The sequence below is a fragment of the Branchiostoma lanceolatum genome, chromosome 8 (assembly GCF_035083965.1).
Source record: "Branchiostoma lanceolatum isolate klBraLanc5 chromosome 8, klBraLanc5.hap2, whole genome shotgun sequence".
Classification (NCBI taxonomy): domain Eukaryota; kingdom Metazoa; phylum Chordata; class Leptocardii; order Amphioxiformes; family Branchiostomatidae; genus Branchiostoma; species Branchiostoma lanceolatum.
The window spans coordinates 20,352,863-20,371,451 of NC_089729.1; the positions used below are offsets into that span (position 1 = coordinate 20,352,863).

General features: G+C 42.4%; 1 protein-coding gene across 1 annotated transcript; it reads right to left on the reverse strand.

Moving 5' to 3' along the window:
* Positions 1-5,010: 5,010 nt before the first annotated feature.
* On the reverse strand, positions 5,011-10,964 carry LOC136440967 (uncharacterized). Its single transcript, XM_066437176.1, has 2 exons — positions 10,837-10,964; positions 5,011-7,177 (listed from the first exon to the last, which is right to left on the reverse strand). The coding sequence occupies exon 2, from the start codon at positions 7,172-7,174 to the stop codon at positions 6,149-6,151; it is 1,026 nt and encodes a 341-aa protein (XP_066293273.1). The 5' UTR covers positions 7,175-7,177; positions 10,837-10,964; the 3' UTR covers positions 5,011-6,148.
* Positions 10,965-18,589: the final 7,625 nt, after the last annotated feature.

Consider the following 18,589-nt stretch of genomic DNA (forward strand, 5'->3'; position numbering starts at 1 on the left):
TGTTCAGCAATTCTCTGCGTGTATAAAACTTGCGAAATTAAATCCGTTTCTTCCAAAAACAATCAACAACTCGCGTAACTAGTGAAAAATCTAACGAATCCCAAGCACTATCATGCCCCATGCGTTATAAACGTCACCTAGCAATCGTTGCTAGTACCGAATGTTTCCTATTGCCTGATCTTCATGGATCAAAGGCGTCCTCTGACTACGTGTAGTAGAACTGCAATAGGCGTTATCCAGACAATATGGTGTGAATATGTAACCCCCGATACATTGTAAGTACACGTACCAGCAGTCATGTTTAATATGTTGCAGATGTTTTGAGTGAAACGACAATCGCCGATGGTCACTTTTACCAGAGATTTACTTGCGATTGACCCAGGTACTCTTATCGAACCTTATCGTGCGAATGTGCGCACGGCTTTATATGTTTATTGCACCCGCTTCTTCTCAAACGTACGGCGTACGGCACTAACGTCCCAGAAAAGAAAGCAAAACAATAATCGTAGTTAAATCGTGTGCCCTATGTGGCCGGCCCGAGCTTAATTAAGGCGTCGTCCTGCTGAAAACAATTTACTGTTTGTTCACAAGCAACACACATGGGTCAAAAGCCTCCCCTGGCAATCATTGCTAGAACTGCAAGCAAGCAAGCATCCACTGTAAAATGCAGTTCTATCCAGGATTGACAGGCTACGCTTTTGATCCATGAAAATGGAGCTATTGCAGGCAGTATGCTTTTCACCAATGACAAACTTTTTTCATGCTTGCGAGTTTATTACTTTGAATAGGTTATCAGATCAGTTATCCGCACACAAGTGACGAACCTTTCCTTAGTGTTTAACACGTATCATTGTTTGATAGACACTATCCATATACATTCACAATCATAACTGCCTTTCAGACACCTGTTAGACATACAAGCACACCTGTTCTTAATACTGATCACGGATAGACAAGCACACATGTTCTTGGTACTGAACACCACTAAACACAAACACACCTGTGCTTGACTTTGCGTTGAACACCAGACCTGTCACACACATATAAACCTGTTCTTGGTGCTGAAGTAGTTTCTTTTTTGTTTGTTCCCCTAGTTTCTGTGACCAGTTTTCTCCATCTTTAATGACATGTCTGACCAAACCGCCACCAGAAATGATAGAAAATAACCCCCTTTGTCATCAGCGGATGCGTCATGGAGTCCTGTGACACGACCCAGTAATGTATAGAAATGTATACTATTGTTCTCTACCATCGTAATCAGTCCGCCTATCGTCGGCACAGAGTGTATGCAAGGCGTTAAAGATACCAAGTGCATTGCTCCAACACGTACCAGCAGTCAGGTTTCATATGTTGCAGATCGGCGATGGTCACTTTTACCAGCGATTTACCTGCGATTGACCCAGGTACTCTTATCAAACCTTATCGTACGATTGTGCCCATGGCTTTATATGTTTATTGCACCCGCTTCTTCTCAAACCTACGGCATACGGCGCTAACGTCTCAGGAAAAACAAAAGCAAAACAATCGTAGCTAAATCGTGTGCCCTATCTGGCCCGAGCTTAATCAAGGCGTCGTCCTGCTGAAAAGCTATTTACTGTTTGTTCACAAGCAACTCGGAAACACACGTGGATCAAAAGCCTCCCCTGGCAATCATTGCTAGAACTGCAAGCATCTACTGTAACAATGCAGTTCTATCCAGGATTGACAGGCTACGCTTTTGATCCATGAACATGGAGCTATTGCAGGCGATGTGCCTTTCAGGCTTTTACCAATGATAAACTTTTTTCGTGCTTGTGAGTTTCTTACTTTGAATAGGGAATAAGATCGGAATCCAACACAACCGACGAACCTGTCCTTAGTGCTTAACAGTTTTGTTTAAATTGTTTGATAGACACTATCCACATACATTCACAATCATAACTGCCTTTAATGCTACACAACACGACTGTTACACATACAAGCCGCCAGTTCTTGGTACTGAACACATATTTAAAAGCAAACCTGTTCTTGGTACTGAACACCACTAAACACAAACACACCTGTGCTTGACTTTGCGATGAACTGATCATAAACACCAGACCTATCACACACACACAAAAACAAACATGTCCTTGGTGCTGAAGTAGTTCCTTTTTCATTTATTTTTCCCAGTTTCTGTGACCAGTTTTCTCCATCTTTAATGATATGTCTGACCAAACCACCACCAGAAAGGGAGGAAAACAACCCCCATTGCCATCAGCGGAGGTGTCAGGGAGTCCTGTGACACGACCCAGTAATGTATAGAAATGTATACTATTGTTCTCTACCATCGTAATCAGTCCGCCTATCGTCGGCACAGAGTGTATGCAAGGCGTTAAAGATACCAAGTGCATTGCTCCAACACGAACTATTGCAGTACTAAAAACAATACTAGGCCACGCTTTTGATGCATGAAAACGACTATTCTAATATCAATGACAATAAATTATTGTAGTACTACTGAGAAAAGCTAGGTGACGCTTTTGATTCATGATAGATTCATAGGTCAGATTGGATCTATTTAGGTGCCCCATCCATTCCGTACATTGAACCTGAGACTTGTGTCACAAGAGTCAAGCCAAATGAAATTGTAAATGACCTTTAGAAAAATAAAGACGGGTTGTAGCAGTCTTCCGGTAATTGAAATCCTATATTAATGTGGGCGTTTTCGTTTTTAACACACGCTGACTTCTCATGTGATAGATAGCACTGACCGCATTGGACATGTTGCTAGGGCCATACTTATTTGATCACATGGATGACATCCTCGGCGCTGTTTCTATACCTGTTCTATACGAGTGCAAATGCAGCTCAAAATAATAACTTAACTTAACAGTAATATTTTTCTCAACATAAACGAAACGTCTAATTTATCACTTTGCTTGTATGGAACATTCTGGAGTGATATATCCAACTATCTATCATATACAAAGTAATAATCATATTTAACAATCAGTGTCAACATGGAATTGCTTCAGACGTCAGCTGTCGCTATACTCACAGTTCTTTGCACAAAACGTTCTTCAGAAAGGTTAGGTCGGTATAGTAAAACGCTACGTGTATTCCTAACTATTGCGGGGTTAATCATTGCAGTTCCAGTAAGGTTTGCCAAGCGTCGTTTTTTATCCATTAGAATGTTGCTCCTCTGGTAGTAGTAGGAACCTTCAGTTCTAATTATAAATATTGCCAAGCGACCATTTTGAGTCATGGCAAGTGAGGTTCTTACGCTTAAAGTTAGGATTAATTACCAAACACACGATCAAAGGGGTCAGTTTGGTGCCAATTGTTCACACACAAGCAAGCGAAATGCCCTCGTTGCTGAGCGCTATGTACGATAAACATACACTTCCCCAATATGGGCAAAAATACCTGGCCTTTATACTACACAACACCTTTTGACACATAGACAATCCTACTCATGGTGTTGAATTTGTCCTTTATTTGATTAATCCCTTGGTGGCTGGGTTCTCAACACATCTGCAATATGTCAAACATGACAGTTAAGTACAGTAAACGTGTATAATATACTAGTATCATAGAGCGTTGAATGTGTAATACGCCTGCCGATTGTAGTTCTAGCACACATTGCTAGGCGACGCTGTTGATCCATGAAGATGCGACTGTGAAAATAAAACAATGTGGTACTGGTAACGATCGCTTGGCGGCGTTTTTGACCCATGAGCATATGACAGTGCTAGCGCTTCCACTGGTGACAAAGGTTATTATTTCCATGAAAGATGGAGATTAGCCCCTGGTATGTGGCCTTGGTACTTCAGCAGAACTTTTTTTACAAAATCTTTTGACCTGGACGTGCTATGGTCTTGATTGTTTGGTGGCAGATAGCTTTTGATGTAATGAAGAATTGGTGTAGGTTTGGGTCCCCTTGCAGCTTGCTCTGGAACTACAGGGGCGTTATTGTGAACATTTTCTTAGGAGAATAAATGAACAAAGCCTAGGAACGATGGATTTCCATGATATTTAGTATGCAGGTAGCTTAGACAGAGATGTACATAATGAAGTGCAAATTATGCTTATTGGGACTTAATTTGCATAACTAATCAGGACACACATGAATGATCACATACAGATGCACACACATACACTCGCACAATGAGTCACACATACACCAACATACAATGTAGTCACACATGCATACACACACACACACTGATTCACACACTCTCAAAGCTACCTACATGCATGATCACACACACATAACTCACACATGCTCTTGCACACACATACAGTGAGTCACATATACACTAACATACTATGTAGTCACACATACATACACACTAGTACACACAAGCAGTAACACATGCACACAATAACACACATGTGTGCACATACTAACACACACACAAATATACACTCACACATACAAACACAGTAACACACAGGTACTCACACACATAAACAGACACGCGCACACAAACACTAACACACACATATACACTCACACATACAGACACACAAACGCAAACATACACATAGTGACTTACACACAAAAACATGCACATGCGTACACAAACACTTACACACGCATGGGCACATACTAACACTCACACATACAGGCACACTAACACAGCTACAAACACACACAAACATACAGTGATATACACAAACAAACACACACACACAAACTAACACTCACACATACAGACACACAGCTACAAACAAACACACAAACATACACATACAGTGACATACACACTCACACACATAAACAAACACACACACACACACACACACAAGAGCAATGATGATGTCTCTGTTTGTAAAAAGCTACTGGTAGTCTCAAAGTTTTAAACACGTTTCACACAGCAACCATCCCTCATAAGACAGCTGGAGCCGCACAGTTCCCATTTGGAACCATTACCATCACCAGTCCACACCTCTACTTGTCCGGGGCAGACTTAGTCTTACATGACATCATGTGATATAACACAAGTTTTCTGGCTGCACAGAAATGAATGAAGCACTACAAAAAGGTAGAGAAGACTTTATGTATTAAAGAAACTGTTTCCTATCACATAAAGGAACATAAAACAAACTTTTGATCATCCATACCCTATGTGCCAGACATAACAAGACACTAAATTTAGATATTCTTATTCTTTTCAAAGTAGAGAAGACCATAATGTATTAAACTGTATGTAAGAAACTGTTTCCTATCACATAAAAGAACAAAACACAACTTCTGATCATCTATTCTCTATGTGTCAAACATAATGAGACACGGCATTTACATATTCGTATTTTTAAAAAAGTAGAGAAGACCATAATATACTAAACTGAAACAAACTGTTTCCTATCACATAAAGGAACATAAAACAAACTTTTGATCATCCATACCCTATGTGCCAGACATAATGAGACACTAAATTTAGATATTCTTATTCTTTTCAAAGTAGAGAAGACCATAATGTATTAAACTGTATGTAAGAAACTGTTTCCTATAACATAAAGGAACATAACACAACTTTTGATCATCTATTCTCTGTGTGTCAAACATAATGAGACACTGCATTTACATTTTCGTATTTTTTTAAAAGTAGAGAAGACCATAATAACTGTTTCCTATCACATAAAGGAACATAACATTAACTTTTGATCATCTATTCTCTATGCGTCAAACATAATGAGACACTGCAATAGAAAAAGTAGAGAAGACCATATGTATTTAGCTTAAAGAAACTGTTTCCTATTACATAAAGGAACATAACATTAACTTTTCATCATCTATTCCCTATGTGCCAGACATAATGAGACACTGCATTATAAAAAGTAGAGAAGACCATATGTATTAAAGAAACTGTTCCCAATCACATAAAGGAACGTAACATTAACATTTGATCATCTATTCTCTATGTGTCAGACACTGCCTGTACAGATTCGAATTTAAAAAAAGGCTTTTAAAAAGTGTTCTTAGTTTCCAAAACAGCTATCACTGACAAGGGATTTACTTATCTGTAGAATAAAAAAATGTGAGCATTTAAGTGCTATAAAGTTTGTATGGGTACAGGTATGTTCAGGTCTGGACATATTCCTAAACAATTGTACAGTTACAGGTGCAGGTACTTGGTTTACGTGCACAGCCCTAGGACTCCCATCTGTTCAAGTCTACAATCTATTTGTGCAGACACTTGATGGCCCGTTTTACAAACTCTATCTGAGACCTTACTATGGGTCCCTGTCCATGCATGTCGGCTGTAAAGGCCGCCACCAACACACCATTCTTCCCGCGAGTACTGCAGGCCCACCTCAGCGCATGTCTGTACTTGATGAACACATAGGGGACACACGACTTCTTACACAGACGAATCAGCTCTAGGAGCCTGAACTGAGGTTTGGCGTCAGCTGTTAACACCACAAACTGAATCTCTCCTTGAGATAACATGCGTCGGACTCCTTTCACTCCCTTCATTAAAAGGTTTCTGTCCTTCCGGACTTTTCGAGCGACATACAAGATCATAAATGTCAATTCAGGACTGGCCAAGGGGCGAGCCAAAGGGCCAGCCCTAGCCAGGGAGTTCACCAGAGGGTTGACTTCTACAGCATTCTCTCCTTCTTCCTGTTGTTCTTCAACTTGACCAGGATGTCCTTCTTCTTGTCCAGGCTCTTCTTTAACGGGCACCTCGTGAGGATCTGCTTGTCGTTCTTGTTCAGGGAGTCGTTGTTGTTCTTCCACTGGTAGTTGTCGTTGTTCTGGTTCTTCTTCGAATATGGTGTGCTCATGAGGATCAGCCTGTTGTTCTTCTACATGTAGACGTTGTAGTTCTTCATCTTCACGCTCTCCTTTGATGATGGGCTGCATGGGAGGATCTGTTTGTTCCTGTTCTTCCAGTTCTTCATCAGACTCCACTTTGATACAGGGTATTTCGTCAGTCCCTGCGGCTGCAGAACAGGTAGCTTCAATACTGTGAGCCCTGGCACAGTGCTCCTGCATGTCAACTTCAGTCAGTTTGAACATGTTACAGAAGCTACACTTGTAGCCAACAGCAGACTGCGCTCTCTCCCCTGCCATGTGCATCTTTTCGTGTCTGGCAAGTGTCTTGGGATTCACACATCGATAGTTTCTGCACAATGGACAGGTCAGAATCCTCCCGAACCTCTGGTACATCTGGCGTGGCATCACGGGAACGTTGCTGTTCATGTCCTGCAGATGAAAAAGACAAAAATTAGACAAATGCACCAAATGTAACACAACAGTTCGGTTTAGTGTTAACAATCACCACTATGATCAGCATACGAAGGCAAATCTTTAAATGACCTATAGGTAGTACTGCATACCTAAACCCCAGACCTCATCCGGACTGGACATAACGTTAAGTCAAAAAAAAACTAAACGTCTGGAAACAAGCCCGGACTGGAAAAAAAACCTCTCATTTAATATACTATCCTTTTTGTTTAAAACTATCTTAAACCTTCCTTAGATTGTGAAATTTGCACGTCAAAAATATGAAAACATTGCTGTTTTTGTGTTAATAACTGAACTTTTGTGTTTACTACTGACACTATAAAAAGCATAATAGTTTTCAAATTTATTATTGCATGTAAAAACATGCCAATATAAAATTTTACATGTAACAGGAAAAAAACATTTTTAGCACACTTATGCCATATGGGTTCAGGTCCAGACTTATAAATCCAGACCTTAACCTGAACTTCTGGATCTAAATCCAGACCTGAACCTGAACACCGGTTTAGGTACACAGCACTATAGGGTTCCACGATCCCATACATCTCTCAACAATATCACATACTATGCAAATGACATCTTACTTTGCATGTTTCTTGCCTCATGATATTCATACTCCTCACTGACCCAATTTTTATGTCACTGAAGAGAAATTCTCATCATTTACTAATTAAGCTTTTACAGTATTTTGGAATTGACTATGCAAAATTTGTACTTTCCAATCAATGTTCTATATAATTATCCAGATATGACATAATGACAGCGCTATTCTTTCTGAGAAGGTACAAGATACGTAGTTGTTTTAGGGTCAGAACGCCTTTTTCCGCAACGCGTAGGCAGCCTATTTTTATTCCACATAACTCGTAGGGATCCGATACACGTCTTTTTCACGTAATAAAAACTAATATGTAGCAAGGCAACCAAATTTTGCAAAATTGCCTTTCTAGCTTGATTTTAGTGTGTTTTTGGAGACCCTCTTGTTTCCATAAAGATATGGGTTTTTTTTGAAAATTTGAAAAAATTCCATAAAACCAGCATTGATTTAAGCATAAGCAAAATTGATAAAAACACTGATGCCATGGAAAAGTGATGCTGGATGGCTGGAAACCAGTGGAAACCAGTGAATGTGGATACATCTAGAAAAATCATGTTGAATTGAAATGCAAGATCTTCGATTTGAAATCAATGTGATAGCTAAATACTGTATCCTATTCCTTGTATCGAAGATGGTGACATATCATTGATTTTGATCCTTGGTGCACACAGCGGTATATCTTGTTTTCTCTGGGTTTGTATGGCCTCTGCTTGAATACAAAATTTTATTAATACAATATAATGCCCTGTCTGGCATCCCAGCCCCTCTACTGATGCAGTACGTACAAGTCAGTATAATCAGTACAAAATAGAGCATACTAGGTCAGAAGTATGTAAACTATGACTTAGCATTCGACCAACTGTCTCTGATCATCCTGCACCAAAGACGTATCCAGCTCTGTAGAAAATTTGCACTTTCTGTATCAGTCCCACCCACTTATGCTAGCTGGTTACTCTCGAGGCATGAGGATAAGTAGAGTGAGTAGAGTGCTGAGGTTCAAAGACAGAACCTCTAGGTTTATGAACACCACAATGCCATTTCTCGTCTAAGAACTGATCTACCGGTAGTTTGCTTGTCTATTTTGTACATTCAAAAAATTTTGTAATTGTAAATCATGCCTAAACTTAGCCCTTTTGTAGTTGCAATGGCATATTAGCTATTGTGTGATTTTATTACTGAAATGAACCAGTCATTCATTCATTTATTCATCCTGCTTTCACCACACTCACTGTCTTCACCCAGATGGTAGCCTGGTCTTCTTACATGTGTTTGATCAAGTAATGCACAACTGGGCAACCAGGAATATCGAACCCTGCATAAATGTGCAAAGTTACAGCTATCTACCATACAATAATCATTAGTCTTTTTTCATGACCATAGTTCAATGTCCAGAACATGAGATATCAAAAACTAAAGATCTGCTGCAGTACCTAGGAAAGTTTAGACCTACGACATTTTACAGTCGTGCGATCATCGTCGTGGGCGACGGTATTTTTTGGCCGTCTAAAGACGATCAAAACAATCGTGCGACGGCAATAAACGGGGAATCCTCGAATCGTCGTGCGACCACCTCGGACCCAGTAGCACGACGTTCAGCGGGGGGGCCTGTGGCTGTTTTTTTCTCGTCTAAAGAAGAATCGTCGCCGGCGACGGAAGTGGGTGATATGCTAATAAGCCTATAGCGTGCTGTTTCCTGTCCGGGAATGAAAGTTTTGTATCGTTTTCTTTGTAAATATGCATGCAGTCAGCAATGGAAACATATTTTTCTCATCGGAAACCGGTTATTCCGGCGCAACGCCCTGCTACCAGTGGCTACTTCTCTAGTATGCCCCTATTCCTCGATCCCCGGGACATCCCCGGCGGCAGCCACGAACTCGAGGTTAAATCCTGTCTGCTCTGTACCAGCCTCAATCTCTATCTTTGTTGAGCACCGTTCTCAACGTCTCATCTACAGGGCAACAGTTGTTGCAAAGTCAGTAAAAGCTTAATCTTTGGCGTGACAAAAACAAGCGGTTCCCCCGCCATTTTGAATTTGAGCGAAAGAGGTCACTTTGGGTCACACGCGCACATCAATGGAATTCTGCGCCGCGGGGGTCCCGTGATATTTCTTGACCGTGTGTCTAGAGAAAACCGTCGCCCACGACGATGATCGCACGACTGTATAACATCATAGGTCTAAAGCGCAGGAGTCACAGAGGGCACTCAAAAACAGCATATTGTTTTTGTTGGGGTCAAAAATGACCCAAACGGACTCAACACAGACTTTCCTAAATAACGTCAACAGTATTGTGCCCATCTCCCTAGAAAATTATGAGAGGTTAGAAAAGATGTCTACTAACAAAGTCACGGAATGAAACTTTTTTCACATCAAGCATGTTCAAATAGCACGTCAAAATCCATGCCTGGGGTAAAAAATGACCCCACTCGGGTGTTTGAGGGTTAAGTTCACGGTGGCAAGAAAAATGGACATTTTAAAGTTTAATAAAGGACGTGTGAAGGAATCATAAAAAGGTTTTTCACGGTGATGATAAGTTCATGGTACAGAGGTGCCAGTGAAAACAGTGAAGCTAAAGTTACAGTGAAAGAAACAAGAATAACAATAATCATTCCTTTGATAGGACACATACCACAGGAATATTTTCCGTAGTTCGTAATCACTACCCCCCATGCAGATCCTCTTTCAACACTCACCGTTACTACCCCCTCGGTCCCCCGTGGCCTGACAGTGACACACCCCACACACCCCCTGTACTTGACCTACATTACGTTGTTACGAGATACGGCGGGACGTTACGAACTAAGGATAACATCCAAGGTCACAAACAGATAGTTTAATCCCCTTTCATAAAAGCTGATCAGGAATGGTGACATTTTTGCGCACATGGTCGTCACTGGACGGCCCCCATCCTCAAAAATTATGCAAGCCCCCATCCTCAACCCCCACAACGCACAACCGCAAAAAAATTCCTATCCCATCTGTTCTACCGTTACACAACAGATAATGAGAACAGGTGAGTGTTACCTGTGTGAACAATGCCGACAGCTGAGCTCAAACGCACCTTCCTGGAAACTCGTCCTGTTGTTGGCGCCAAAATACCAAAGCAGGGATTTCCCATGGCCCTTTGCGAACTCCCGAAGTTATGGCGAAACTAAACTTCCCTCCAAACAGGACCGTAAGCGGTGTTGACTTATATTTTTATTGTCCACTTAGAGATATTACTTTATAATAACCGTGGAACAGTTATGAGATGTGTTAGTTAACTAAAGGTGGCCACATTATAACTTGTAGACACCTATACCATTATCTCCACAGGTTTTGACAAGTCTATTCTCCCCTGTAGGTATAATAGAACAGCCCAGTACTCCTGAGGGAGTTGAGACAGACTGGGCGGCGGCGCGACAGAGTCCTGTCAACTTGGACACATCATTAGGAACCAATCATGATCATGATGATGAATGTCTGTTATCTCCAGGCGAATCAAGCTCTTCAAGCAGAGGTTCGTCTCCCATTACTCTCCAAGCAGAGGAGGGGTTCTGGCTGTTTTTTGACGTGTTTTTAGGCGTTTTTGTCGGGCTTTCTACTTTGTCATGTGTTTTTTTTTCTCTTTGTGGGGTTTGAAGAGACAAAAAACATGACAAAGTAGAAAGCCCCACAGAATTCGAAACGCCTAAAAAAAAACAGCGTTTGAAGAGACAAAAAAACATGTAAGATCATGTAAAGGTAAAGCAGGCATCTTCAACTGAGCAGAGGTGAAGCATGATGCTTTTACAAGTAACTAGTGGTAGTGCAATGCGGCTTCGCTACGGCACAGCGGGTCACCCCTATCACAGTAGACAGGCGTAAAAATACTCTCCAAGCAGAGGAGTGGGTCCGGCAGGTTTTTGGCGTGTTTTTAGGCGTTTATGTCGGGCTTTCTATAGTTTGTCATGTTTTTATTTTGTCTAGTTGGCTAGACAAAAAAACATGACAAAGTAGAAAGCCCGACAAAAACGCCTAAAACACGCCAAAAACGGCCTGCCGGACCCACTCCTCTGCTTGGAGAGAACGTAAAAAATCCCGGACACACCCTACTCGACCGAAACCTCTGCTTGGAGAATAGGTCACCCCTACTCTTTTCGATAATTGTTTTGGGTTCTTTTACGTGCAGAGGTTTGACACAGTAGAAAGCCCGACAAAAACGCCTAAAACACGTCAAAAACCAGCGTTTGAAGAGACAGAAACATGACAAAGTAGAAAGCCCGACAAAACCGCCTAAAAACACGTCAAAAACCAGCCAGAACCCCTCCTCTGCTTGGAGAGTACGTCTCCGGCTGGTTATTGACGTGTTTTTGTCGAGCTTTACTTGGCTTTGCGACATAACAAAAACGGGACGAAATATAAAGCCCGATAAAAACGCCTAAAACGCGTCAAAAAACAACCAAGCCTCAGCTTAGAGAGTGTCCGGACAATAGTAGACTAACTTTCGTATTTTTGTCAGTAGTATAGGCCTGCGTTTAAAATTCAAAGCGTGCTTCTGCGTGTCAATCTCAAAATCTCAAAGCAGATGTTGGGTAGACAATTTTGTGTCAGAGGACTGTGATTGGTCCCCTACCTCTCAATATGGGTTATGGTGATGGTGTGATTCGATGTAATAGGGCTAAAAGTAAAAGAGTTAACGTTCTGATTTGATCTAACAGTTATAAGAAGCTTTGTGAGATTAACAATGAAGAGTTCACATTTATATTTGATTGCAAGCCAACGCTGTATGAGTATGACCCTGTATTTGGATCCGCAATAAGCTTTACATTTTTGTTAGCTATTCCGCCTGTGGTCCTTCACATCATACCATGCACTACTAGCACACACGACACAAGAACATTGTACTGGGTTGGGTTAGAGACAGTCGGACAGCTTCGGCACTGTTCTCCAATAACAGATCATTAGAAGTCAGGTCGGTACGTCTGCTTGGACAGTTATGGTACTCTCCAAGAAGAGGAGGGTTCCGGCTGGTTTTTGACACGTCATGTTTTTATGCGTGGTTTTTTTTCGGGCTTTCTGCTTTGTCATTATTCTATTTTGTATATATAAGTTTGAAGGGACAAAAAAATTACAAAGTAGAAAGCCCGACAAAAACGCCTAAAACACGTCAAAAACCAGCCGGAACCTTATCTCCAAGCAGATCTCCACGGTGCCAAAATCGTACAAGCTAGCCAGAGAAGCTCAAGGCAGCCAGAGAAGTTGTCAGGCACCGTCGGGTTGCAATAAAAACTCCTTCTGCCAGTTGGAGACTAGCCGGAACCCCTCCTCTGCTTGGAGACTCAGAGTACAGTCGGAGTACAGTATTGTATGGTGGTTTCCTAATTTCCAAGCAGAAGTCAGAAGGGAAGATCTTCACGAAGGAGCCCCATACATAGACAACTATACGATCTTCTCTCCTCGCATCTGCTGTAAGATTAACGGCTGGTCTCATTTGTACTACCACTTCCTGACCCTTCCTCTCCTGTAAAAGCAAAGGAAGAAATTGTATGACCAACATCCTCCTCAGGTTAGATAGAAATTATCTAACGATCCCCTGATACTAACAGCTTTTCGCGTTAGGCCATCGACGATTTGTTTACATGGGTGACATTTATCTGTGTGCTACAAAATTGATAACATGACGTGCGTGATAAAATTCTGCTAAAAAGTTGCCTTCATTATCATTATGAAGGCAAAGTGGTGAGGAAGGTTTTACAAATTGATTTGCAAATGACAATGATAAAAAAAACAGTCAGGTTGGACAGTTCCCTTACATCTGCTCTGAGATAAACCCTGTTTACCACATTGGTGTTGATTCCGCCGCGCCCCCCGTAACACCCTGCAGGCGGAACCGGACCGTAACGGTGCCATGTGGGAGGGACAGTACAGGGTCCCTTAGGATTTCCCTTTGGTCTTTCCCACGGGCCGGCACAGTACAGAAAGCTGTTTACAATCTCCCAGTGTGAAACTAGACAAAATGCTATAGCTATTGAAAGGTCTTGAAATAGTCTGTGCCATAAATCCTCGGTTTTCTATACACGTGTAAACGGTGTATACAGTAAGCTGTGTTGTGCCGATCCGCTGTCTTGATGGGCGTGCTGTCACAGAGGTTGGTGACCTTGAAATGAGATATCGAGAATTCTGTATATTACGTGATCTTTTACCATTTTTATTTCCAAGGAATCAGTTTTTCAACCTTTTAAGCATTTTTTTGCTTATATGCGTTACATTGTTCCTACGGTCCCAGATGTTGAGAGGGTCCGATACATATAATATAACGGTACTTTCCAAGCAGATGCATGGTTCTTTGTATTGAACGACTCTTTTTTTCTCTTCTTGCCCTCTATTTTCTCGTCTTTCTTTTGGTTGACGTTTTTCTGCACGCCTCACGTAGGGACAGCACACACCACTAGCTTCAGACGCACGAAATGTCACAAAAAAGTACAAAACAATCGGCAACACCACACGTCTGCTTTGAGTTGGAGATATTACTGTAAATACAGAAATGTTCACGGTGGTTTATTTTCGGCGACCGTTCCACCCACCACAAACATTTTTTGCCCCATACCGTAGCAGTATGTGGCTATAGCGCTGCCGCAAACTTAAAACCACCGTGAACACTCCAGTTCCGCCTTAGCGCGAAATAAAAAACACTCCAACTTAGCTGCATTTACAGTATTTCCTGGAACAAGTTTTCGACAGCGCAAAGGATGATGGGGCATTTGGCGGCACGTCTGAACAGATTCAGGGAAAGGGAAAGTTGTTTACGAGATGAGATTGTATGATGATGTTGGTTGGAGATAATCTGATTACCGAAGACAGCAGTCCACAGGTAAGGTTCAGCTGTTAGTTTGATGTGATTAGATTCTCAGCCGCTCGTGACAGGCCGCGTTTCTGAGCGACCCTCCGTGCGGATGATTGAGTCGGAGGCGGCGGTTCTTCTGTTGTTGTCTTTATAATAATGTTATTCCAATGTCCTTGGTTATCCATTTGGATAAAATAACACAATAACAGAAGAACAGTTGATTTGAATTTTTGCAGTAAAACAAAATGTGAACGTCTCGAAATGGCATGTATTCAGGAGGGATCGCGGTGGAAGTTAGCCAGACGTGGGGAGGGGGTAACCTAATGTTTATCCAAGATTTTTTCGATTTCTCTTGATCGTAAATTTTCCAATGCCTCTAGCCTTACTTTCGAGGGTTCTTTTTTTTAGCTGTAAAATCTGTGTTTTTTTGCTGTTGGCATATCAGTTCTATTTGTGCTTGGTTTCTTGTAGCCGTCCTATTATGTTATGTTATGTCCTCGAAACAAAACAAAAACACATGATAGAAATCCCGAATCCTGGAGACTGATAGGATTTTCCCTGGTGTCAAGATACTGTATACGGTAAAATTATCGCGGGGATTTAATTTCGCGGTTTGAAGAATTGGAGTTTTCGGCCCATGTTAAAGTTCACGGTTGAGTCAAGGTGGTAGGCGGGCAGAAGACTAACATTTTCGGAGCGTTTTTACGAGTGTGGCCAATAGGGCACCATAAAAAACCAAGAACGTTAAAACCCACCACGAAAATTTTCCCTTTTACAGTACTGCACGGGTGGTGGAGGTGAAAAAGACATACAGCATGAACATGGAAAGTGTTGTTTCTATTTCACTTAGTCTGTATCTGTATAGCTGGTATAACTGCCCTTCAGCGTAACACAAAATCCCTAACCTAACATCCATCGCATTAATTTTATCACATGCTAATCTTGATGGTTTTGTTTTTAGATTAATAAGCATGTCAATTAGTATTTTGGTCATACTCAGTACTGACATATCATTGTACAACCTAGACATGAATCTGAAACAGCATTTTTTTTTTTTTAAACTGGCAATGCAAACATTAGTGCATCTATTTAAATTCACTTTATCTTCACGGTAGCAAAGTTTCATGTCGTAAGGAAAGAAGACATTTTCGGTGGCGGCAAGTGATTTACAGAACGGATGAGTGAACGAATTATATTTTTTTCTCACTGATGATTACTTCATGGTCACACTGATGATAACTTCATGGTACAGAGGTGACTGTGTAAACAGTGAACATATATATATAAAAGTTACAGTAAAAGAAACAAGAATTACAGAAATTGAGTTCAGTGCAGTGTTAGTTGTTTTATTTAGTTTTCTGAAGTGTGAAATTTGATAATTAGGTGTATTGTAAAATTTACTTCTTTAATTAACATAGAAGGATGGTATATTGAGCTGTAAACTGGAATCTGTCCATTGTTTTCTTAGGGTTAGAGCTCAAGATCAGAAGATTAGCTTAGAAATAGGAAGAATGAATTTTTGAAAATTTATTACGTGTCTACGGTCCAGCAACAACTTTTAAGTAGTAACTGAGTAAGACCACATGAATATTCCCACTGCGCACTGATTGGATCAGACTAATGAGTACACCTGTACATACCATATAAGTACATGAGGGACAGACTACCCATTGTCACTTCACTTCGCTATGTTTCTTTCTTCTTTTTTCTAGGTGGTTCCCTGTAATAGGGAAACGTTAAGGCTTTGGAAGTTGATTCCTGTTCATTTGGGACAGGGTTTAACGCTTCTGGAGTACTTTATGTCCTAACGTCGTTGTCGTTTAGTGTTCTGGTGTAGACGTGATGCATTTGCATGTCTTTACGTTGACGTTAGTTCTGAGTTCTATTTTGCTTTTTGCTACCGATTTGGGGGAGGGTTTCCTTTCCTGGCTTGTTTCTGCCAACCTGGTGTCCTGCCACGGTTTATGTTGAGTAACCGCGGTAACTTGCGTTATCCAAACACACGTTTCTGTCTCAGTATTTTTCCGGTACACAGTCCACAGCAGGGAGGCATGCAGCGAGCAGTTTCGCGCACGACAAGGGCAGGCCAGGTGTCGGGCATGTTGGGTGACAACGTTATCATGCCGACAATTAACAGCCTCGACGGAGCACATGCAGTCTCAGCGGAATCATCCGACACTGCGTACGAAGCTGACGGTCAGGCAGGATACTTCCACGTGGCGTGGCCCGACGTTCTTTCTTGTGAGCCAAGTGACTTGTTTCTGGAGCAGGTTTGAACGTATTGGTGGCCTGGTGTCACGTACTTTGTGGGGTTTTTGTATAAATGGGCACGGGCGCCTTGTTCGTTAAGGCCGTTATGATCCTTGGTTCTGTTTTTCCGTAAACGTGACGTTGACTTAGAGTTGTAGAGGTGTGTTCCTTTCTCGGCTCAGGACCGGAGGACAGCTTCCCACAGGACTGTGATACAAGGCTTCCAGCCTGGCCGGGTCGTCCTACTCCGGTGCGGCTGATTTGTGCTGTCGTGGGTTGAGTGCCTCATGGTATTTACTTCCTGTATTAGCATGTCACAGGTTCCGAACGTGCAGCAGGGAGCCGGTCAACCCAGACCGAGGGCACGGGTGCCAGCCGCGCCGGCAGCGACTGGTTCGGGCGGGGAAGCATGGGAAGGTGACTGCAGAGGTTTCATCCGGCACAACGGAAGCGGTAAACTTGGACCCGCCTCACAGAAGCGTGCTGCTGACCAGACAGGAGTAGGTGACGTGCCTCAAGAGTTATCTCCTGAAGGGGAGAAGGTTGAAGGTTGAGGTATAAGTTACTTTATTCGCGTCGGACTTTGAGCGGCGTTCTGTTGATAGTGGTGTTTACACAGTTCTCAGTCTCGTGTGCTGATCCTTCTTCCGGCGTGGGGATTGCCTTACATTACTACGGTGCTGATGGTTTAGGATTGTGAAAGAAGTTTGAGTGATTTGTGCTAATAGAATTATCGTGTTAGCCCATCGCAGGTACCCAGGTCGCACCTGGCACGGAGGCGGCAATCAAAGACTGGGCGCACAGGAGACGACCCGTATGCTGACTGAAAACGCTGTTTGCTGACACCGGAGCAGGGAGTCAGGACCACACGGCACAGAGGTTACCCCAAGGCTCCACCACTCCCCGGACAGACTCTGCCAGGGCTATAAACGGGAGGTAAATGTGGGAGTTAGGTTTTTTCTTGCTTTGGGGCGGTGCCTTACTACGTTATCGACGTATTGTCCTTTCTGGACCTCGAGTTGCGGAGGTACTAGTGCTTAACGGGGGGCGCTTCCTACAGTTTGATTTGTGAGTAAGCCATTAGGGAATGTTAGTCGGTGCTTCAACTGTAGTGTTTTCTTTAGGTCGTGTTGTGCGCATCGTATCGTGCACTACGGGAGCGCCAGATTTAATTGTTACACGTTTTACTGAGAACTACGACGAGCGATTGTTGGTGCACTCCGGGAATCACCTGAGTAATTTAAACGTGTTTTGCTGTACCATGATCATGATGTGCCCCAGGCGTGGGATGTTGCACTCCGGGAGTGCCTGAGTAATTTTCACGTGATTTGCTGTATCATGATCATGATGTGCGCCGGGCGTACGATGTTGCGCTCCGGGAGTGCCTGAGAAATTTTAACTTGCTTGGCTGTACCATGATCCTGACGTGCGCCGGGCCTACGGCGTTACACTCCGGGAGTGCCTGAGAAATTCTACCTTGCTTTGTTGTACCATGATCATGATGTGCGCCGGGCGTACGATGTTGCACTTCGGGAGTGCCCGAGTAATTTTAACTTGATTTGTTGTAACATGATCCTGACGTGCGCCGGGCGTACGACATTGCACTCCGGGAGTGCCTGAGTAATTTTAATTGATTTGTCGTAACATGATCCTGACGTGCGCCGGGCCTACGATGTTGCACTCCGGGAGTGCCTGAGAAATTTTAAGTTGATTTGTTGTACC

Bases quoted from the DNA above. Each gene is read 5' to 3' on its own strand.
- LOC136440967 (XM_066437176.1), bottom strand. From the start codon at position 7,174: ATGAACAGCAACGTTCCCGTGATGCCACGCCAGATGTACCAGAGGTTC.